At 39.5% G+C, this 22,928-nt stretch overlaps 2 protein-coding genes across 3 annotated transcripts in view; both read left to right on the top strand.

The window, feature by feature from the left end:
* The window catches only part of LOC147846851 (uncharacterized), a 707,546-nt gene that overhangs the window by 232,533 nt on the left and 452,085 nt on the right, over positions 1-22,928 (top strand). The gene's annotated exons all lie outside the window — the stretch shown is intronic.
* On the top strand, positions 5,585-14,900 carry LOC147846853 (uncharacterized). Of its 2 annotated transcripts, XM_087237251.1 has the most exons (6): positions 5,585-5,833; positions 6,200-6,277; positions 9,759-9,806; positions 9,926-10,033; positions 14,085-14,272; positions 14,383-14,900. In XM_087237251.1, exons 1-5 carry the CDS (start codon positions 5,779-5,781, stop codon positions 14,267-14,269), a joined length of 474 nt encoding a protein of 157 aa, XP_087093377.1. In that variant the 5' UTR covers positions 5,585-5,778; the 3' UTR covers positions 14,270-14,272; positions 14,383-14,900. The 2 variants fall into 2 exon arrangements, 1 of the variants encoding a protein (XP_087093377.1); XR_015476593.1 differs by lacking the exon at positions 5,585-5,833 and having other exon boundaries at positions 6,200-6,832; positions 9,522-9,806.

The following is a 22,928-nucleotide window of genomic DNA, read 5'->3' as shown; positions in this document are numbered from 1 at the left end:
TAACATTTTTGTGATGTTCACTGATACTAGTACTAATTTACCTTATAAACTCAGTTACCACATAGGAATTATAAACTGAACAGCACCTGTTTTGTAAACAACTGTCAGTATATTTTTTACAATAGTTTAGCATATACATACTTGATGAGAGAATAGAATGCAAATAACAAAACAATATTCTAACACTATCAACTAGGGCTGCACGATTCTGGCAAAAATGTGGGTCCCACTTTACATTAGGTGGCCTTAGTAACTATGTACCTACAGCCCAAATTACACATTTGGTACAGTGTACTTACATTGTACCTTCATGTTCTTACATTGTACTTACATTTAAAGTACACACATGCTTAATATGTAGTTACAAAAGTGTACTTACATATATAGGCTAATTTGTAAGTACACATTTTATAAGTACATATTTGTAAGTACGTATTTGTAAGTACATTATTTTTAAGTACACGTTTGTAAGTACACAACATATTTGCTATTGCTATTTTTTTTTCTTTTTGGCAAACATATTTTTTTTTACTTCTATTACACAACAAAGAATTATTGTTTATGGTTACCGCAAGGTGTGCAATATCCTTATTATTCAAAGATGCAACTAATGTTTGCAAAATACATACAGTTGTAAATGTTCATTCAGTTCATTCATTTAATTTATTTGTGTCAGGAAAGAGTCGTTTATTTATTTATGTTGTGGTGTGCACTTCACCTGTTGTAAATAATGCACATAAACTGCACCATCTATTCAGCAAAACGTTTTATTTGTAAACAGTAGTTAATATGCAAAAAATTAGAGGAAATAGCAATGAAAAATATATTTTATAGCATATATAATCTTTGTTTATGTTAGCAAAATGGTTCTCACTTATGTTGTACAGCATTAAATAATGTAAAAATACACATAACTTGATATTACAAATCTAGTAAATTCAATGGTCAACAGTAACTACGATTAATAAATTATGTCAACGTATTAGTTAACTCTTGTTAACTAAGTAAATTTTGTTGTAAAGGGTGGGACCATTTGGACACTCAGGAATATGTACTTAACTACTGTGTATACTACACTGAAAATACACTAAATCTGCCCTCAAAATACAGTGAGGAACCATTGTTGATACACAGGAACTATCGTGTACTTACACTGAAAATACACTAAATCAGCCCTCTTAAAATACAGTGAGGAACCATTGTTGATACACAGGAACTACCATGTACTTACATTGAAAAATGCAATAAATCTGCCCTCTTGAAATACAGTGAGAAACCATTGTTGATACACAGGAACTGCCGTGTACTTACACTGAAAATACACTAAATTTGCCCTTTTAAGATACAGTGAGGAACCCTTGTTGATACACAGGAACAACCATGTACTTACACTGAAAATACACTAAATCTGCCCTTTTAAGATACAGTGAGGAACCCTTGTTGATACACAGGAACTACCGTGTACTTACACTGAAAATACAATAAATTTTCCCTTTTAAGGTACAGCGAGGAACCCTTGTTGATACTCAGGAGCTACTGTGTACTTACACTGAAAATACACTAAATCTGCTCTCTCAAGATACATTGAGGAACCATTGTTGATACACAGGAACAATCATGTACTTACCCTGAAAATACACTAAATTTGCCCTCTTAAAATACAGTGAGGAACCATTGTTGATACTCAGGAACGACCGTGTACTTACAATAAAAATACACAAAAAAAATACCCTCTTAAAATACAGTGCAGAACTTGTAGTCCAAGGAAATAATGTGATACTAAACTGAAAAAACAGGAAATATACATTTTAATACATAGAATTTACATGCTAAATTTACAAAGATGACATTAAAATTCGCATTCGTTTGTTATAGATAAGAAAGAATAAAGCACTCTGGATCTACATATATTTACCCAATTTCTTAGTAGTACAACTCTTTATGGTTGCTAATTAACAGATTTTGAAATGTTTCCTAATGTCACGAAACAGTTGAGCAAGTACTCCTGCTTTGTTTTGTTTGCCTAACCATTGATACCACTGAATACATTTCAAATGCTCTTTCAAGAGCTGTTTGCTTTTGTTGCCTCTTTGCTTGTTAACCTGTGACTTGATGCTTTGCCATGCACGTTCTATGTGCTGTGTATGGCAACCAGTGTATGGATTAACAAAGTTTTCTGAATGGTTCACAGTAAAATGCCTGTACCCATGTCTAGGAAGAGCCTGAGCATATGCTCTCCAACAGTCACTGAAAATGGTAGATCCTCTTCTTGCGTGCCTTCTGATAATGGGCACAAGAGTCTGTCTTGAGCGGTTTTTGACTATCTTTAAAACTGGCAAACGTCTTTGGCCCTTGATTTCCAGCATTCCAAACACCCAGCTGTTTCTTCTCCATGTAGAACGAAAACGACCACGGTTATACTAAAAACAAAACAACATTTTTTTAGATTATAGGGTATACAGGAATCATGTTTTTATTAATATAATTTGAATACATTGTAAGACCTTTTTAAGACTCTTTTCATACATTTTAAGACCTCGTCGCCACTTTAGATTTTAACCAGTAACATTGGTGAAATTTTATGTTGAAGTATATTTACTGAATACTAACTTTTTAAAAGCCCATCTAACAAATCTTGTGACAGCTCCTTATCAATTAAACATATTTTAAAAGGTTAGGAAACGAAGCACAAGATAATTATTTGAGATACTACCCCTTTGCAAATTTAAATATTAAGTAATAAAAATAATATAAAAAATACATGTATAATAAAAACATATGGCCTTGGAACTCAACAATCAAAACCTATTAATACTTTTTAAGGGCTTTAATTTTCTCTAAAATGATTTTAATATTTTTTAAGAATTCGCAGACATCCTGAATTAAGATGACTTAATCATTTAAAATGGATTAAGCCAAATATCAAGTATTTAATTAACTTATAAAACAATTAAATAATTTGTTTAATATATATTTATACAACAGGTCTGTCTGGTTCTTAAATCTGATCGACTGATAGCCATGTGATATTCTGCAATAACAGCATTTGTACTCCTTACTCTTCTGAAATTCTCCGCCCACGTACAGCGACAAGGACACTTTACAGTTTGACAAATATTGCAGCTATTAGACAACATTTTGTACTTTTATGGTTTTTTTAGTCAAGGATGTAGTTATTTAGATTGCACCCATGCAGTTTATTTATAAGGATAGTGCCTATTTCAAAATATTTATAATTTATAATATAAGAGATTCTAAGTGCGTTGGCATCATTAGCCAAAGACGGTTGACGTTGTCTATCCACAAGATGGCGCCAGGAGCACATAAGCCCTTGCTTAGAAGATTAATAGAGTGATAACTACAGCTGATTAAATCATTATTAAACAGGTAAGTGATATTCTAAGTCGATCTCTCTCTTTTGAATAGATTACAACTATGCAGTTTATTTATAAGGACAGTGTCTATTTTAATACAGTTACTTTCCTATTCCCTTTTTCAAAAGTGTTATTCAGAGACCTCACCCCCGAACACCCCCTCCTTATCGCAAACAAAACAGCAGTCTGGTAGTGATTGTGCTGCTTTTTTTGGGGTTAATTATTGTGATATCTCGATTGCAACAGAAAAATACTGTAGACTGTAACACTGTAATAAAATATCTCTGTAGACAGAGGGCATTTCATGTCAAGTTCAGCCTTATAATCTTAAAATGTCAGCAAAATCACCTGTTTTGTCATCACTTTATACATTACGCATGAGAATCATTCAAACACTAGCTCTAAAGTGAGGTTGGTGACTTAGTAATGGCTTCTGCTGTTTTGACGTCAGCTGCAGATGTGAATGAATGGCGGAAGAAAGTAGTTCCTAATACAAAAGGGTTTTTAGACTTTCTGTGTTTGATTTTCTTTTTTTTATATAGACAATTGTGCTGTCGAACTGTTGTATAAACACAATATCACACTCATAGCAGTGCGATAAGGCTGTATATCAGCACTGGTGGGACACTAAAGCACGCCTCCCACCAGTGCTGATATACAGCCATATCGCACTGCCTATAAATCTGACTTCAACTGTATATTGACTTAAGAAAAAAAAAAAACTAAAATAAAATAAAAAATCTCTCCCTGTTTTAATTAACCTCATTTGTTCATGCTCCATTTACCTTTCTTTTATGCGCAAACTTAGACTCATCAATAGAAATAAACTTGCGTCTTGATTTTCCACCCATTCTAAGACCAGTTCTTCTTCTCAGTCTCTGTAGTGCAGCTACGCATATCTGAACAACATATAAGAGAAATATTAATTATTGACATTTATGAACTGACATGTTTAATTGCTTTGTTTCCAAATGCATTATTCTAAAGTATCAAACCTTCCTAATGGCATTTGTCATCCGGGAAAGTGTTCTTGAACTGCTAGCTATCTTATCCTTATCCACAAGGAGTTGGAGTCCTTGTGCAAATCTGAGAATAAAGAGCACATCACAAGTACTGCCTCTGTCTGCTCTAGGTTGTACAATTATTACAGACATATTACATCACTGTACAGATATATATATATATATATATATATATATATATATATATATATATATATATATATATATATATATATATATATATATATATATATATATATATAATTTATTTATAATAATATATAATTTTATTTTTTTACCACTCACCGGTAAATAAATTCCAACCACTTAATGAGATGTACTCTGCTTTGGCTAAAAAGTGAACCTTTTCTCACTGATGATGAAACTTTGCGATGACCCTTTCTTCTGCACAACCTATAAAAAAAAAAAACCAGTAAATCATAAAAACATACTAACAGCCAATCATGTATTTCCTATTTTAAGGCAATATTTCCTAAATATTATACAATCATTTTGTAATATGTAAGGTTCATGACCAAAAGGCTAAGATAAATATAAAAATAACACAACCAATATATTTGTCTGTAAATAAAATATATTATTTATTTTTATTCATCCCTTTGTAATACTGTAACGTTAACGTTACTGCATATTTATTCATGTGCTTGTAATACGTCTCAAAAAAAGTTTGTCATCTGATTTTTATCTGTGTTTTTTTTATTTATTTGTATGTATATTATGTGTGTGTTTTGTATGAAGCATTGCCACAATAAATACAAATTAAAGACCTATTATAAGATTTGTATAAATATATACTATATATAGTAACATGGCACAATGTACAGTAACTTAGTACTCTACTTACCATATATAACCGTCGCTACTCTTGTAACTGGTCAGCTTCATTTCCTTTCTGCAAACGCGGCAGGTTGGTGCACCATGGAGCAGTCTCTTCTTGATAAACCATTTTATTAAACTTTTCTGATGATGAGATCCTCTTCTACAGCGATGTAAAAGGTGGTGTATTTGCTCAGATAAATTCATTTTAATCGCATCGTAAAACTGCATACATCTACTTTTCTAAATATATTTGAAATGCAGGAGTGAAATGCGGGAGCGAAACATCCAATCAGAGGTCTGCATTTGATGACGTATATACTTTCAGAGACGTGTTGCGCGCATGCGTGACTTACCTGGCGCCTGGGGGTCATAATTATTCGAATTTCAACGGCTGGCGACGACACATTGGAGGAATGGCAGATAAATAATTACGTCTTTAATATACGTATATGTATTATTGTCAAATGATGTACTTTGTTTCCACAGTATACGGAAATAGTGGAAAAAAAGACTTCATAACACTGATTCTAGAAACAGAATTTTAATTCTGAACACTTTCAGTTATGTTTCGGAAGAGGAAGACAAAAAGACTTCGCACTCTTGCAGTACCTGCATTAGGTAACTTACAACAACACTATTATCGTACTGTAACATTAATGTTTCCTTGATTGTAACGTTAGCACATAAATTGACCCTTTTCACAAGACTGTTATGACGCGCTAACGGTCGTCATAAGCTGAAATCCTTGAAAGTTTTTAATACTTTGATTTCTAAAAAGAAACGTGTCATATTTGTGTCAAATTACAATTAAATGCAAGGTTTTTCTAATGCAGTGTCTATGAGGTTGAAAGTAAATTGTTTTCTCTTTATCTGAAAGTCTTGATAACACCATTGTGGAGTATTTAGTGTATTATTTCAGCAAATAGGACTGTAAAAAGATTCATTGTTGCCATAGTCTTTCATCATTTACTGGCTTATCTACAGATATAAATGCCGTTGTCACAGATGAGGACAGAGAGGTAACATTCTCCAAGCAGTCAGTGGACTGTGAAAACAAACCAGGTACATATGATATTTTGGGACATTTCTAAATTCTAATGTTATTCTAAGCCTAACGTTACTTTTTGTGTTTCCATTTATAAATTATCCATTTTATTTACTGTGCTCGGCATAAATGAGTACACCCTCACAAATCTCTCTTTAAATTAATATTATCTATAGGACGCTGTGCAATAATATATTTGTGCATATACTATACTTTATCAGTTCCAAAACTGGAACTAGTTTAACAAAATATCTTAATATAACAGTCCAAATATGTGTACTGTACACCCAAATTAATTTGTTGTGGAAAAATATGAAATAATAAAAAAAAGTTGTTTGTTTGTTTGCACAACCGCATGTGAAACTGATTGTCAATCAGTGTTGCTTCCTAAGTGAGAAATTGGTGTACTCATTAATGCTGCTCACTGTAGTTTGTCTATATAAGTGTAAGGTTTTAACAAATAGGTGATGATTAAAAGGATAGTTCAACCAAAACTAAAAATTGTCATCATTTACTCATCTTTAAGTGGTTCCAAACCTGTTTGAGTTTCTTTCCTATTTTAAACAAAGAAAGTGTCACATCCGTCTGTGACCACCTGAGGCCGCTGTAGCGCTCTAGGACTTTGTAGGCGCTACAGTGCCCCAGGAAAAAACTACATTTTCATACATGCCCCGCGCACACACCGGAACACCTACACTGACCTGCCATCACATCTGTTTTGTGTTACCGTTGATTATCTGGACTATATATTCTACCATTCCACCTATGTTTGTCATCGCGTCGTTGTCTTCCTTGTCTCCCTGCTCCTAGTAAGTTTGTTCCTGATCTTGCCTTGTAGTTTGCCAAAGTCTAGTTCGTGTTATCCGTCTTGTTTTGTTGTTGATTTGTTACTTTGTATTTTTGAGATTTTGTATTTTTTTTGGTCACTGTTTTCTGCACTTAAGATTTATTAAATCTGCACTTGGATCCGCACCTTTTGTTTATTGTTTTTGATCACGCTTACGTGACAGAACGACGCGATCAATAAATGGATCCAGCAGATAGTTTAATTATGCTTCTAAAGCAAGGTAACCGCTCCATAGAGCGTTACATTAAAGATTTTTTGGAGCTTGCCCCGAAGAGCTCTCATAGTGACTTGTTGCTTATGATGTTCTTTCGGGGAGGACTATTGGAACCAGTACGATCCCAAATGCCACCATATGAGGAAGACTGGAACCTGTATCGGTTCATTGAGGCAGCTTTAATGATCTCTGGCTCCCCTCTCTCTGTTGCCCTGAAAGAGGAGAACCCTCAGGAGGGAGGCCTGAGTGGAGGGCAACAGAGAGGGATATTTTCGGGGCCAGCGGATTTGTCTAAGGGAGGGAGGAGAGAGGCTGGACTGGAGTTGCGGGCTTATCTGCGTCGGGCTGTTCGCAAACCACCCTTTTCGGAGCCTCTGGAGAGCCTTCTGGAATTGTGTGATAAACCAGTGTCCATCCTAGTCCCACAAAGCCCGCCAGTGTCAGCTCCAGTTCCAGAGCAAGCTCCTTCTCCAGATGACACTGCTCTCACGTCTAAAACCACCAGACGAGGGAGGCGCAGGAAGAGGATGGCTCCAGCCCCAGAGCGCCCGCCAGTGTCGGCTCCAGCCCCAGAGCGCCCGCCAGTGTCGGCTCCAGCCCCAGAGCGCCCGCCAGTGTCGGCTCCAGCCCCAGAGCGCCCGCCAGTGTCGGCTCCAGCCCCAGAGCGCCCGCCAGTGTCGGCTCCAGCCCCAGAGCGCCCGCCAGTGTCGGCTCCAGCCCCAGAGCGCCCGCCAGTGTCGGCTCCAGCCCCAGAGCGCCCGCCAGTGTCGGCTCCAGCCCCAGAGCGCCCGCCAGTGTCGGCTCCAGCCCCAGAGCGCAGTACAATGCCAGTTCCAGTCCGGCCCCTGGCTTTACCGGCCTCACCCAGGCTCCTCGCCCTGCCGGCCTCAGCCCAGCTCCTGGCATTACCAACGCCATCCAGACGTCTTGCCCTGCCGGCACCTCCCAGACGTCTTGCCCTGCCGGCCCCAGCCCGGCTCCTCGCCCTGCCGGCCCCAGCCCGGCTCCTGGCATTACCAACGCCACCCAGACGTCTTGCCTTGCCGGCACCTCCCAGACGTCTTGCCCTGCCGGCCCCAGCCCGGCTCCTCGCCCTGCCGGCCCCAGCCCGGCTCCTGGCATTACCAACGCCACCCAGACGTCTTGCCCTGCCGGTCCCAGTCCGGCTCCATGCCCTGCCGGCTCCAGTCCAGCTGCCTCCAGTCCCGCCGGCTCCAGTCCAGCTGCTTCCAGTCCCGCCGGCTCCAGTCCAGCTGCCTCCAGTCCCGCCGGCTCCAGTCCAGCTGCCTCCAGTCCCGCCGGCTCCAGTCCAGCTGCCTCCGGCTCCAGCCCAGCTGCCTCCGGCTCCAGCCCAGCTGCCTCCGGCTCCAGCCCAGCTGCCTCCGGCTCCAGCCCAGCTGCCTCCGGCTCCAGCCCAGCTGCCTCCTGTCCCGCCGGCTCCTGTCCAGCTGCCTCCAGTCCCGCCGGCTCCTGTCCAGCTGCCTCCAGTCCCGTCGGCTCCTGTCCAGTTGCCTCTCCTGCTGGCTCTCTTGGGGTTCCCTGCCTTGTGTTTTCTGCAGGATCGTCCGTGGGTCATCCCTCCCGCCCCTCCCTGGTGGTCCTCCCCATTTTGGACTGATTCCCCGGCTGCACCCTGGCTTCCTGCTGGAGTGCCTGACCCTAATCTGGCCCTCCCATCCCTCCCTTTGTTCCTGCTCCGCTCCGCCCCCCCTCTTGGAACCAGTCTGGGAGCGTCTGGAAGCCGCTCTTTAGAGCGGGGGTAATGTCAGATCCGTCTGTGACCACCTGAGGGCGCTGTAGCGCTCTAGGACTTTGTAGGCGCTACAGTGCCCCAGGAAAAAACTACATTTTCATACATGCCCCGCGCACACACCGGAACACCTACACTGACCTGCCATCACATCTGTTTTGTGTTACCGTTGATTATCTGGACTATATATTCTACCATTCCACCTATGTTTGTCATCGCGTCGTTGTCTTCCTTGTCTCCCTGCTCCTAGTAAGTTTGTTCCTGATCTTGCCTTGTAGTTTGCCAAAGTCTAGTTCGTGTTATCCGTCTTGTTTTGTTGTTGATTTGTTACTTTGTATTTTTGAGATTTTGTATTTTTTTTGGTCACTGTTTTCTGCACTTAAGATTTATTAAATCTGCACTTGGATCCGCACCTTTTGTTTATTGTTTTTGATCACGCTTACGTGACAGAAAGACACTTTAAAGAAAATCTGTAACCATCCACTTACATACAATTAGTTTTTTTTTACTATGAAGTTTAATGGTTACAAGGTTTTAGCTTTCTTCAAAATATCTTTTGTTATTTTAACCACTTGAGGGTGAGTAATTAGTAAGTATATTTTAGTATATATCAAGTTTAATAGTTATTTGTAATGTTATCATACAATTTGCTGCACTCACTGTAACTATGTTAATTCTGTTTCACAGAAGACTCAAGCCCAGTTGCCAGCTATTCTTTGGATGAAAGTGAGAAGGGTGAGATCAAATAACTGTATGGCTACAAAATTAAAAGACAGTTATTTCAAACCTGACCTTTGATAGAGCCTATATAACGAGTGGCAGAACATACAGTAAATTTGAATGTCTGTGTTAAGGACTCCAGGCAGCTTCAGAAGGTCCAACTGTGGAAATTCTTTTGGAAAAGATAAAATCTCTAGAGGAAGAGCGTGACTTTCTAAGACGCACACTTGGATCTGTTTGTGGTGAGTAATGCTAAGCTATAAGTAGGTCCACACGGAATCTGCGCGCAGAATTCCGCAGATTTTTAGGTCATTATAAATTCTGTTTATTTACTTGAGCAAATGTGTAAATCTGAATTTATTCAGTTTTTATTCAGTAATTTATTATTTTTTATTTAATATATTAAAGTGTAAGTTATGATACTCCGCTGGATACTCCCAAAATAATTCCGCAGAAATCCGCAGATTTTTACCAAAATTCTCTGCAGAAATAGCAAAAAACGTCCGCAGATTCCGTCTGGCCCTGGCAATAAGATAATCATAGGCTTTATATGTAACATTACTTTTTATATAAAGCAAGAAAAATAGGTACTTAACACGTCACATTATTTCTTAGAAAGCATCTTGTTAAAGGTGTTGCTTATTTAAAAAGTTTCACCAGAGCTTAGCATCCAAAATTAATCCACATACAAATAAACAGAAGTAATTAGTTTAGAAATGTAGTTTTGTGTAATAAAATGAAATCGGGGGTGGGGTGAGGGGTCTAACCTACACAGTAAAAAAATATTGCGGCAATTAGTTATGACAACTAAAAATGTTGAGTTATGTTAACTTATTTGGATTGAATGTGTTGACATAAATTATAAATTATATCAAAGTTTTACTTGGCTAAACTTTTACTTAAAGGTGCAGTAGGTGATCTGCCAAAATGCTTAGCACATTATCTTTGGATGGCGGGGAGGGACTGTGATTCAAAGTCACGCCTCTTAAAATCGCAAGTGTGCGCACCGCGACACGACAGCAGACAACTCACCAGTTCATGACATTTGCCAGTTAGAAATGTAGTTAGTGTCTGGCTGGCGGCGTGCAGGAATTTTACTTATTAATAGCGCTATTTACTGAAGTTTTGTTGTTAAACTTGTTACTAAATGAAAACAACAGTTTAGAGCTCGTCTCCTTTATTGCATGACCACCATGGCCATTCACTAACAACAACAAAAAACTCTCGCTCACACCGGAAGTGACCTTTTAACATAACATAAAAGTCCTACTTTCTTTCTATGTGCAGCATACACATTTACGGTTGTCATCACCATGAATTGAACTTAACAAAACTAAATAAAAATCTACATTACAAGATGCTGTAAAAGGTCCTTATAAAACTGAAAATAGTTACATCAATCTTTCACTGGGAGATTTTAGTGGCTGAACAACACCTCTGTGTATACAATCCATTTTAAACACACTCTATATCATCTTTGTGGAAGAACATTACCTGTCTAACAGAAACACTTCAGCCATGGTGTCGTCCTTCCTCCAGCGTTCAAAAGTAACTCCAATATTGATTCAGGATTTTAAAAAGTTTAAATTCAGAATTTGATTTTACCGCGACAGTGAATGTCTTGTGTGCACGTGTCGTGAATGCACGGCAATCATGCAGGCGGGCACACAATAATGACGGATGCGCGTGAACAGAGATGCGCAGAAGCCCAAAACTACATTTGTTGACAGTTTGGGCTACTTATCAGAATTATGGGAAATGTCGGCCTGACAATATTTAATTTAATAAACATTTTTTAGTCTTATGCCTTACTCAGAATATAAAAATACATATAAACACATTTAGATCATTTACTTTAATCATTACTATTGGACTGTGAAGAGACTTTTAATCAGCACAACGAAAAATGTTTCTGAAGACAATCACCTACTGCACCTTTAAAGTCAAAAGTCAGCTAAATCTATATATTAGTTAAGTTAAACATTTTCAGTTAAAAATAATTCTGCTTTAAATAGTACAAATTTGTGCAAATAAAAATGTATAAATTTGTAATTAAATAAATCTACTTTAAAAATTGTATTCGTATGCATATATACATATATACTTATATGTATATATACACACACACTTACTCATTGGCCACTTTATTGGGTACACCTTACTAGTACCAGGTTGGACTGCCTTTTGCCTTCGGTATTGCCTTGGGCCCCGTTTACACTAACACGTTTTAGTTTTAAAACGCATACGTTTTTATTCTAAAATGCTGCTGCTCTGTCTCAGTGTGGATGGGGGAAAACGGAGACATCTGAAAATGGAGGCAGGGCTGCAGACAATCGCCTATCTGATAGGGGCTTTTTCCTCAATATTAAGTAGCCTACACAAAGTTCAGTCTTCTTGCTCTCCTTGTCAGACTTCGCAAGTTTGATATGGAGAACAAACTCCCATGGTCACGTCGGGTAAATATTTAAAGGGAACAGTGTACTTTATAACCTCATTCACATACCCTGGCTACATTGTTTTACTATGTTAACAATAAAATGAAAACATGATATAAGGAACTGCCTATTTTAATTTTGATATTAACAACATAACAGACCCCAAAAATGTTGTGGTGTCGTGTAGCTACTCATTTATATGACTGTTATCTTCACCGTATGCAAATTTATAACAAAACGGAGCCTTTAACATAACTACCTCCTTTCATTTTCATTGAAAATACGAAACATACCATCTCTTTCGCTGAATATCAGTTTTAATAATCAATAATGCTTGCGCTCTGTGTTCTATTCCCACTTATCACCCTGGCCTATTCATTTAGAACATTCTAACATTAAAAGTTGGAATTATTAAAAATAAAAAAGCATAAAGGTCATCGCTCTTAAGTGTAGTTTGCTTTCAAACTATTTTTTACAGTTCAGTTTTAGCGATCTTAATGTTAACAATCATGCTCTCTTCGCAGTGCATTTTTAAGACATTGATGTTATTTTAAACACAGCCTCATGGCAAAAGCTATAGGTGACCTATTATTTAAAAGCAGAATTTATGTTATGTCTCCAAAGCTTATGAAAACAGAAAGCATACGTTAATTCTTTTCATTTATAGTGGGTTATTTATTAAATGTCTGTACTCTATATGACATGGGCCTGCTGGTTAGAACATTTCTCAAATTGTAAAAGTAGACTTTAAAAAAAATAAAAATGAATAAACAACATCCTACTTATTAATAATATTAACTACTATCATCATCATACTTAAATATTATTAATGTATGTTTTTTTTCATTTCTAAGAAATAATACATATTACATTTCATTTCTTAATAAATTGCCTCATTATTTATTTATTTATTCATATGACTTATATATGATATTAAAATATGTGTTAGCTTTTGTAAGGGATATGTTTTAGAATAGAATATGTAATATTCAACTTCTCAATAATATTAGTAAAGCAAACACAGGCCCTATGTGCCATTTACATATTATCCAGTTAATATGGAAAGCGTGTGCATGTTTTTACCAAATCTAATATTGAACTTTATTTTAAATGTGTGTGCGTGTAAAACAATATAATTTGCACAAAGAAATTATGGGTTTTTCTCTAAAGAAGTTGTTACTCCCAGTTTAGAGCATCATTTTGGGCGTTTTACGTTATAACTAACGTCGTTCAAGCGATGAATCTGCGAAAGAAAAACTACCGGTTTTGGGAAAACACTCGTCACTACATAGTTATTTTCCCAAATGATTGAACCATACTATGATAGTTCAGCCGTTAGTGACATCGTTGTTTGGGAAACGCACCCCTGGTTTCTTCCAAAGATGTAGATTACCCATAGTATATGAGTGTGTGTGCAAATGAGAGACTCAGCTTCAATATTTAAGTGTAGTAAACTTAAACCATGTCTATTGTACTTGAATTATAAGTACTATCAATATCCTTCTTAATTACAACAACTTACACTTGTATTGTCAAGTCCTGCCAACTTTAACCTGAGTTAAGACAACTTTGCTGTTTAAGTGAAAAAAAGTAATGTTTTTAAGGCAGCAATTGTTTTAGTGTTTTTACAGTGAGGGTAGTAAGCTGCATTTAGATCAGCCTTCATTTTGGTATACAGTATTTGTTAGTTTTATTACAGTATTAGTTTTCACAATAAAACCAGCAACTACTGGACACAATTAGACCTTGCAAAGTGCAAGTTACTCAAAATGCCTAATGCAATAGACTATTTTATGCCAACATTAAAAATGACAGCCATTTCAAGGAAAAATGAATTTAATATGAATCTTTCATTTAGGCAAAGAAAAGAAAAAGAAGAAGAAAGACACTAGTAGTGACAGTGATGAGTTACCCTCTTCATCATCTTCATCGTCCTCCCTATCATCATCATCATCTGAAGATGAAAGATGTCACAAAAAAAATCCAAAAAGAAGAAACCCCCCCCAAAAAGGTCAAGATCTACATTCTCCTGTTCAACTGTGAGAGGTAAATACAAGATCAGTACTTTTTGTGAATTGATTCTTGATGAAAATGACTTTGCCATTTTTTTTATAATGTGCAATGCATTAATAAATTATTTATTTAATTTTCAACAGCTAAGTCTCCAGAAGACGTTCTAAAGAGATACAAAAAAGTTCTTCGAGCATACAATAAGGAAGGAAGCATGACAAGAGCTTTCACAAAGGTTGGAGTGGACAGAAACACTCTTGCCCTCTCTGCAGTTATAGCTGAGATTCAAATTGTTGATCCAGAATTTTACCGCTCCCTCCCCCAATTCCAGCCTCAGCAAGAGAAGCTTTTTGAATTTGCTCAGAGGTGCTCGGAGGCCCTGACCACTGAAGTGAAAGCTTCAATTTTCTCGGCAAAACAAAGTGGAAAACTCTTGCCAATTAAATACAAATTTCGCTAAATGCTTATTATTTTGAGGTTTTTTTTTTTCATCTAACGTATGGTTTCCTGTGTTACTGTATATCTAAAGAAATGTGTTTAAACCATATTGTGTGACCTTTTTTGTTTGTTATATTTTCTCAAAATAATTCTAATTTTGTAAAAGTTTCCTAAATACACTGTTTCAGTTTATCTGAAAGTTACAATAAAAATAACTGAATTAAAACTTGTTTTTTGCATATCCTGTAATTATTAGCAAGTTTAAATAAAAATACCACATTTATAATTGTTCACACATTTGTTCTCCCACAAAAGGGCAGGTTTAGTGTATTTTCAGTGTAAGTACATGGTAGTTCCTGTGTATCAACAATGGTTCCTCACTGTATTTTAAGAGGGCAAATTTAGTGTATTTTCTATGTAAATACACGGTTGTTCCTTTGTATCAACAAGGGTTCCTCACTGTATCTTAAGAGGGCAAATTTAGTGTATTTTCAGTGTAAGTACACTGTAGTTCCTGTGTATAAACAAGGGTTCCTCACTGTATCTTAAAAGGGCAGATTTAGTGTATTTTCTATGTAAGTACACGGTTGTTCCTGTGTATCAACAAGGGTTCCTCATTGTATCTTAAGAGGGCAAATTTAGTGTATTTTTAGTGTAAGTACATGGTTGTTCCTGTGTATCAACAATGGTTCCTCACTGTATTTTAAGAGGGCAAATTTAGTGTATTTTCTATGTAAGTACACGGTTGTTCCTGTGTATCAACAAGGGTTCCTCACTGTATCTTAAGAGGGCAAAGTTAGTGTATTTTCAGTGTAAGTACATGGTTGTTCCTGTGTATCAACAAGGGTTCCTCACTGTATTTTAAGAGGTCAGATTTAGTGTATTTTCAGTATAGTACACGGTAGTTCCTGTGTATCAACAAGGGTTCCTCACTGTATCTTAAAAGGGCAGATTTAGTGTATTTTCAGTGTAAGTACATGGTTGTTCCTGTGTATCAACAATGGTTCCTCACTGTATTTTAAGAGGGCAAATTTAGTGTATTTTCTATGTAAGTACATGGTTGTTCCTGTGTATCAACAAGGGTTCCTCACTGTATCTTAAGAGGGCAAATTTAGTGTATTTTCAGTGTAAGTACACGGTAGTTCCTGTGTATCAACAATGGTTTCTCACTGTATTTTAAGAGGGCTGATTTAGTGTATTTTCAGTGTAAGTACACGATAGTTCCTGTGTATCAACAATGGTTCCTTACTGTATTTTGAGGGCAGATTTAGTGTATTTTCAGTGTAAGTACACAGTAGTTAAGTACATATTCCTGAGTGTTCAAATGGTCCCACCCTTTACAACAAAATTTACTTAGTTAACAAGAGTTAACTAATACGTTGACATAATTTATTAATCGTAGTTACTGTTGACCATTGAATTTACTAGATTTGTAATATCAAGTTATGTGTATTTTTACATTATTTAATGCTGTACAACATAAGTGAGAACCATTTTGCTAACATAAACAAAGATTATATATGCCATAAAATATATTTTTCATTGCTATTTCCTCTAATTTTTTGCATATTAACTACTGTTTACAAATAAAACGTTTTGCTGAATAGATGCTGCAGTTTATGTGCATTATTTACAACAGGTGAAGTGCACACCACAACATAAATAAATAAATGACTCTTTCCTAACACAAATAAATTAAATGAATGAACTGAATGAACATTTACAACTGTATGTATTTTGCAAACATTGGTTGCATCTTTGAATAATAAGGATATTGCGCACCTTGCGGTAACCATAAACAATAATTCTTTGTTGTGTAATAGAAGTAAAAAAAATATGTTTGCCAAAAAAAAAAAAAAATAGCAATAGCAAATATGTTGTGTACTTACAAACGTGTACTTAAAAATAATGTACTTACAAATACGTACTTACAAATATGTACTTATAAAATGTGTACTTACACATTAGCCTATATATGTAAGTACACTTTTGTAACTACATATTAAGCCTGTGTGTACTTTAAATGTAAGAACATGAAGGTACAATGTAAGTACACTGTACCAAATGTGTAATTTGGGCTGTAGGTACATAGTTACTAAGGCCACCTAATGTAAAGTGGGACCAAGGTGGGTCAATACAATTAGCCTATTATTATTGTTAATTTTCAAACATATGGTAATATACAATACAAATATCAGGCCTATGTGTTGGTCTACTGTTGTTTAAAATGCTAAATTTTGTATAGTTATTATCAGGGCTTGACATTAACATTTTTGATCACCAGCCACTATGGCCAGTAGATTTCCAACATTACTAGCTACTCGCCATTTTCACTAGCCACAATTTTCTTGTTGGGAAAATATATTTTATATGCTTAAATTTTGACTTTGACATGCTAAAATGACTTGATTTGGATATTGTGTTATGTCCACATGCCTCCTCATTCACTTAACTTCTTAAGTGTATTGTGTATTAGCTTACTCAGTGTGCATGAGCAAATGCATTATGTCGCAATGCAATCAGTTTTTATTTCACACGACTTTTCAGGGCTCAAAACTAAGGATTCAGCAAATTTATATCTGGCCACACCAAATAAGTATTTCTTAGTCACAATTTTTTAATGTGTCAAAACAAGAAAAATATAGCTGTATAGGTGCACTTTTTAATCTAACAAAAATTTTCTTAAAAAAACTTTAAATATTAAATAAAAAAAAGAAGTATTGTCATATATCTAAAATATGCACAGTAATCTGTCTGGCCTAAAGTTCCAGATCACCAGTTAAGTGCAAAAAAACTGGGAGTTAATCTATTAAAGCATTAGTTTTGTAAAAAATATAATTAAACTATATTAACAAATATAACTAACCAAACGAAACATACCATGGTTGATAATGATAGGATGCTCACACCCACACGGTTAATATAGGCCTGTAATAATCTGTTAATAATCTAATAGAAAGAATAATTCAAATAAAAGCAGTGACCACTGCTGCTTACAAAAGAATGTGTATTTTTTAATCTTGAGCTCTTAAAAACATGACTGTGGGTGCACGATCATCGCTCTTTGTCCAGTCTATTTCAAAGGGAACCGATCGCACCAGTTGCGCTTCCTCAACGAAGTTAACCTCCACTCCTCAGCAGCTCTGTCCTGACCTCTTCATGCAGCTCAAAGGACCAAGCTGTCCCGGGAGAAGCTTGCTAATACCCAGAGTTGGACCATAGGCCATCTGGCCATTCAAAGCAGTTGCAGACCTGGACAGTGTCATCCAGCCCAGCACCTCTTTGTGCTGCAAAAGGGATGATTTCTCCCTCTGAGCTATCAACCAAGGCTGAACCTGGACATGGGCGTCCCACGAGACACTTTGAACACACGAGACAGGGATAATTTTCCCCAATTGGCCCGTAGCCAAGGCTGAACCTGGACGTAGCAGGCGTCCACCTTAGTACTAAGGAGACAGGGCTCATTTGCCCCTACTGAAGCTATTTTTACCACACACATAGGAATAATAAAGACACTGAACACCATATGACCGTTAAGTTATATAATATTTATTCAGGACGATTCAGAGTCTTCTGTTGGTTCGAGTGGGTGAGCCCCCTGGCTTTTCCCCTTGGCAGGTCGCAATGGCAGTGTCCTCCTGCTGGTTCCCTCCTGGAAAAGAGACACAAAAAGGCCAGTTAGTCAATGCCAAACGTTCTGCTGTTACCATCCACGCCAAAAAGAAACTGATTTACCAGGGGAGATCCAGGAGTCTCTGTCCTCTTGCGCCCCTTCCGCGAGGGGCTTTCTGTGCCCACTAGCTCCCCCTCCTCCTCCCCATCCTCCTCCACCAGGGCCCTTTCAAATAGTCTGCGGTGCACACGTGCTTGGAGAGGTCCGAGGTGAAGTGAAGTGTGTAGAACTTATCTGAGGTTGAAGTGTCATGGCACATGAATTGCGCCACCTTCCGGCGACCCTCTGAAGAATGTGCATTCTTTGCCTGTGTCGGCGAGAGACAGACAGGCAGAACCTTTTTAGGATCAAAGCTGCTGGTGGTAGTCACAGGAGCATCACATGCATACTCACGTGGGTCGCGATGGCAGTCCGTATGTCAGTAAAGGTCGGTTTGCCGGGAAGCCCCATGCTGGTCCACGCAGATTAAAAGTATTTGTTTAGGGTCCGACAAGGACTGGCTCTGGAAGTGAAAAAGAAATAGGGAGCCTGGCTCCCTCTAGGGCAGGCGTGTCCAAACTACGGCCCGCGGGCCATCTGCAGCCCGCAATCAGTTTTGTCGCGGCCCGCGAGGCTTTTTATAAATATCAATAGAATCTGGCCCGCTATACAAAAATGAACGTAATTCAATAAATAACCACCGGGTGTCGCTATTACATGCATTCAATTAAGCAGCGGTTCTTGATATGATTTATCTATCTATCTATCTATCTATCTAATATTTTTTCTTCTGGAGAAAGACTTATTTGTTGTATTTCGGCTAGAATAAAAGCGGTTTTAATTTTTTTATGAACCATTTAAGGTCAAAATTATTAGCCCCTTAAGTCTTCAGAACAAACCATTGTAATAAAATAACTTGCCTAATTACCTTAACTTGTAACTTGATTAACCTAGTTAAGTCTTTAAATGTCACTTAAAGCTGTATAGAAGTGTCTTAAAAATATCTAGTCAAATATTATTTACTGTCATCATGGCAAAGATAAAATAAATCAGTTATTAGAAATGAGTTACTAAAACTAATATGTTTAGAAATGTGTGGAAAAAAATCTTCTCTCCGTTAAACAGAAATTGGGGAAAAAATAAACGGGGGCTAACAATTCTGACTTCAACTGTATATATATATAAATATATATATATATATATATATATATATATATATATATATATATATATATATATATATATATATATATATGCGTGTCTGTGTGATGTGTGTAAAATTTGGCCCGCGACAACGTTGTTTTTTTTGCATCTGGCCCTCGGCCCAAAAAGTTTGGACACCCCTGCTCTAGGGAGACCAGCCCGCAGCGACAAGAACCTGCGTAACCAGCTGTATTCCTCCCTGTTTAGAGACAACTGCGCTGCCCCAAAGGCTCTGTTTGTCTTATGCATTGTAAGACGCAACTGGCCCAGCAGAGCAGCCCAAGCTCAGATTCGGGCCGGATTATTGAGAAAAAGGAAGCTCTCTGGCTCCGTGGTGCCTCTTGCCATGTAACCCAGAAAGGTTTTGATCCTGCCCAGCTTTGAAGTGACGTTGTTTCGCAGGCGGGCGGTAGGCTCGCTGCCGAGTTGAAAGCCTTCAAACTCCCCCAAAAGCAGGTCTGCAGAACGGGTACAACCAAGAGTCAACAGCCCTGAAGACACAACCCCACCTGACCAACAGTAAAGTGCCACAACTATACTTAACTCGGCGCAGGGACATGGTCCAGGAATGGATAGGCTTGCAGGTCCAAAGCTTCCTGAGGCTCAGGGGGCGTCGGACCTCCGGCCGCCCCTCGCCCAGGGGTCGGTGGTGCAGGAGGCGACCTGGTTCTCCTCCTCTCTTCCCCCCTCCTTAACTCCCGGTAGAGGCGCGTGAACTGAACCAGGGTAGACCGCATCTGGTCCACCTGCTTGCCGAGGTCCGTGAGCTGAGCTTGTAAGCGCTTCGTAGCGCACCTGCAGCCGGGGTCAGCGCACGGGCGGCCGGCCTCCAGGCCGTCCGAGTCCCGCTTCTCCTCGGAGGACGAGGCTAGCATAGACACGACGAGAACCGCCGGCTCGGTGGACTGCAGCCACTGCAACTCCCGAGTCACTTTCTGACGCTTCGCTCTTCCCATAGCCTCTTTTCGGCCGAGAGCACTGCATGCTGCCTCAAGTGCCTGTGTAGGCGGGCTGGCGTCCTGCGACAGCTGGGCACCGGGCACAGCGGATTCCGCGTGTCCACACGGCCAGCATGAGCAATAGTCTCTTCTCGTCCGAGTTGGTCACCTTGTGGACAGCCGTCAGGTGAGGCGAGAGGCGACTGTAGACATTAAAGCAGAGCACACATTCAGCCATGACCGTGCAAGAGCCAACGCCAAAGGGGAAAGAGACCCATACGCCAACGTGCAGTGGTTCATAAAAGGGCGGAGGCGGTGTCCACTTCTGCGTCATGACGGTGGACCTCTCTCTCTTAAAGGGGAAGTACAACCCCTCCCCCCCGCACCAGGGGTTGTAAGCCGATGCCTACGAGATCTATTTGGTTCAACACCTCTCTCATTACACCTCAAGTAGGGGGAGAGGGGTGTCCACCTCACTCCCTCCCCCCTTTTCAAAGGAACATGGGGGGTGTCCCGTGAAACAATGCACCCCTTCGGGCAGCTTTGCTGCACTGGCCTGTGGGAGCTTTTCCACAGCCTTTCTCATTCGCTTTTTCACCCCAAAACAGGGATTGTTTGAGCCCCATCGAACATGTACCATTTTGGGGGCAGCTCCACACGCGCCGGCTGTGGGTTTTTTTTTTTTTTGTACGACCTGCTACAACCATATTGATATGCACCAACCATCGTAACCCTCGCCGAAGACCACTAGCCCCCCCCCTCAACCAACCAGCAGAGGAGCAGGGTAGAGGGGGGTGGGTCAGCCGGGAGCCAGCGAGGATAAAACCGGAGGGTGGGCGGCGTTGCAGACGGATGGGATTGGCAGCACTGGGGCAAACACACACTCGGGGGGGAGAATCGAAGCCTACACCAGCTCGGTCCCTATGCTGCCCCTGGGGGCTTGATTCACCATGCCGGGGGACTCTACCGAACCCACCGAGCATCCCGAGGGGCATGGGCACGGGCCGATTATCAGCGGGGGAAACGGAGTCCAGGCGGGCGGGCTGAGCGGCAGACAAGTTCTGGGTCAAAGCCAGACATAAGGCCACTCATATTCTTGTTGGACCTTTCTCACTCCAGATGCATAATTGGTGCCGCTGGTGAACAACTTCTGGAGCCACTTGCCTCCAAGGCCACATGTCACGCGCTTTCTGGCCAAGAACCCCCTACTCTTCCCGGACAAGCCCCGGTCCCCAAAGACCCTCTAGCTTTGACACCTAACGTACCGCTGGTGACCCAACCGGCTTTGGCGCCAGGACGTGCTGGCCTGCGGGGGAAACGGACGCTCTCTCACTGCTTGACAGCTCAGCCGCGAGTCCCTGACTCCCAGGGATGCGCGCGCTGGCCTGCAGGGAAACAGACGCTCTCTCGCGGCTTGACACCTCAGTCGCGGGCCCCTGACTCCCAGGGCCGCGCGCGTGCTGGCCTGCGGGGAAAAAGACGCTCTCTCGTGGCTTGACACCTCAGCCGCGGGCTCCAGACTCTCAGGGACGCGCGCGCTAGCCTGCGGGGAAACGGACGCTCTCTCACGGCTTGACAGCTCAGCCGCAGGCAAGCGTGCGCGCGTCCCTGGGAGTCAGATTTTGATTTTGCAACCACGAATACATTAATACATGAAGACAGAAACTACATTATTGGGTGATTTATACCTTATTAATACAGTATGTGACATTTTTAATGCCATTAAAAGGTGAACTTTTCTCCTGACCTTAAAAACATAATTGGCTGAATCGCAGAAAAGATAAATTAAGATTGTGTGTAGGGTCGAATCAAGATCATGATCTTTTTTTGATTTATAGTGCAGCCCTTCTATCAACCACAAATAAGTTTACCATACCTCTAAGGAGGGGAAGTTAGGACGATTCTAAGGGCCCATACATTTAGTGGGGCCCCAGAGACATTATCAAGGGCCTGCGCCAAATCAACACCCCTCCCCTCTTCACTCTTATTACTTTCCACCCTGTTCACTCATGTAACCATCATTCAAACCAAAATAAGTAACTATAATAAAGCTTGTCGTTTTATGCCATGTCTCGGAGAGCCTGGATAATAGAGAGGATAATACCTGGCTTAAATCAGATCATTTACATATGAACTGTGCGCTCACTGAGTGCGGGATCACATTCGCTGTGATGAGGCAACGAGAATCCGTACCAGTCCTTTTATACAGATTACATGAAAAGAGATCATTTATTTTTCTACTTGAATTGGTTAATGCAAAAGTAAACATATTAAGCTTTCTTTAAATATATCTCTCATGCCTTTTTGTTGAGTATTTGCTGAGTTTCAGTTCATTTTAATGACGTGTTTTTTTTTAACAGTCTACATCTGGGGCTTGTTTCAGAAAGGAGGCTAAGTGAAAACTCAGAGTATGTTAACCCTGAAATGAGAGAAACTCTGGGTTTTCCGTTTCAAAATGGCA

Source organism: Danio rerio, chromosome 1 (genome assembly GCF_052040795.2).
Source record: "Danio rerio strain M-AB ecotype USA chromosome 1, GRCz13ab, whole genome shotgun sequence".
Classification (NCBI taxonomy): Eukaryota; Metazoa; Chordata; class Actinopteri; order Cypriniformes; family Danionidae; genus Danio; species Danio rerio.
This window is presented reverse-complemented; position numbering and strand designations above follow the sequence as displayed.

Coding starts and splice junctions, on each gene's coding strand:
- LOC147846853 (XM_087237251.1), top strand. CDS start 5,779: ATGTTTCGGAAGAGGAAGACAAAAAGACTTCGCACTCTTGCAGTACCT. Junction 5,834..6,199: donor TCTTGCAGTACCTGCATTAG/GTAACTTACAAC, acceptor GCTTATCTACAG/ATATAAATGCCGTTGTCACA. Junction 9,807..9,925: donor TTTGGATGAAAGTGAGAAGG/GTGAGATCAAAT, acceptor GTCTGTGTTAAG/GACTCCAGGCAGCTTCAGAA.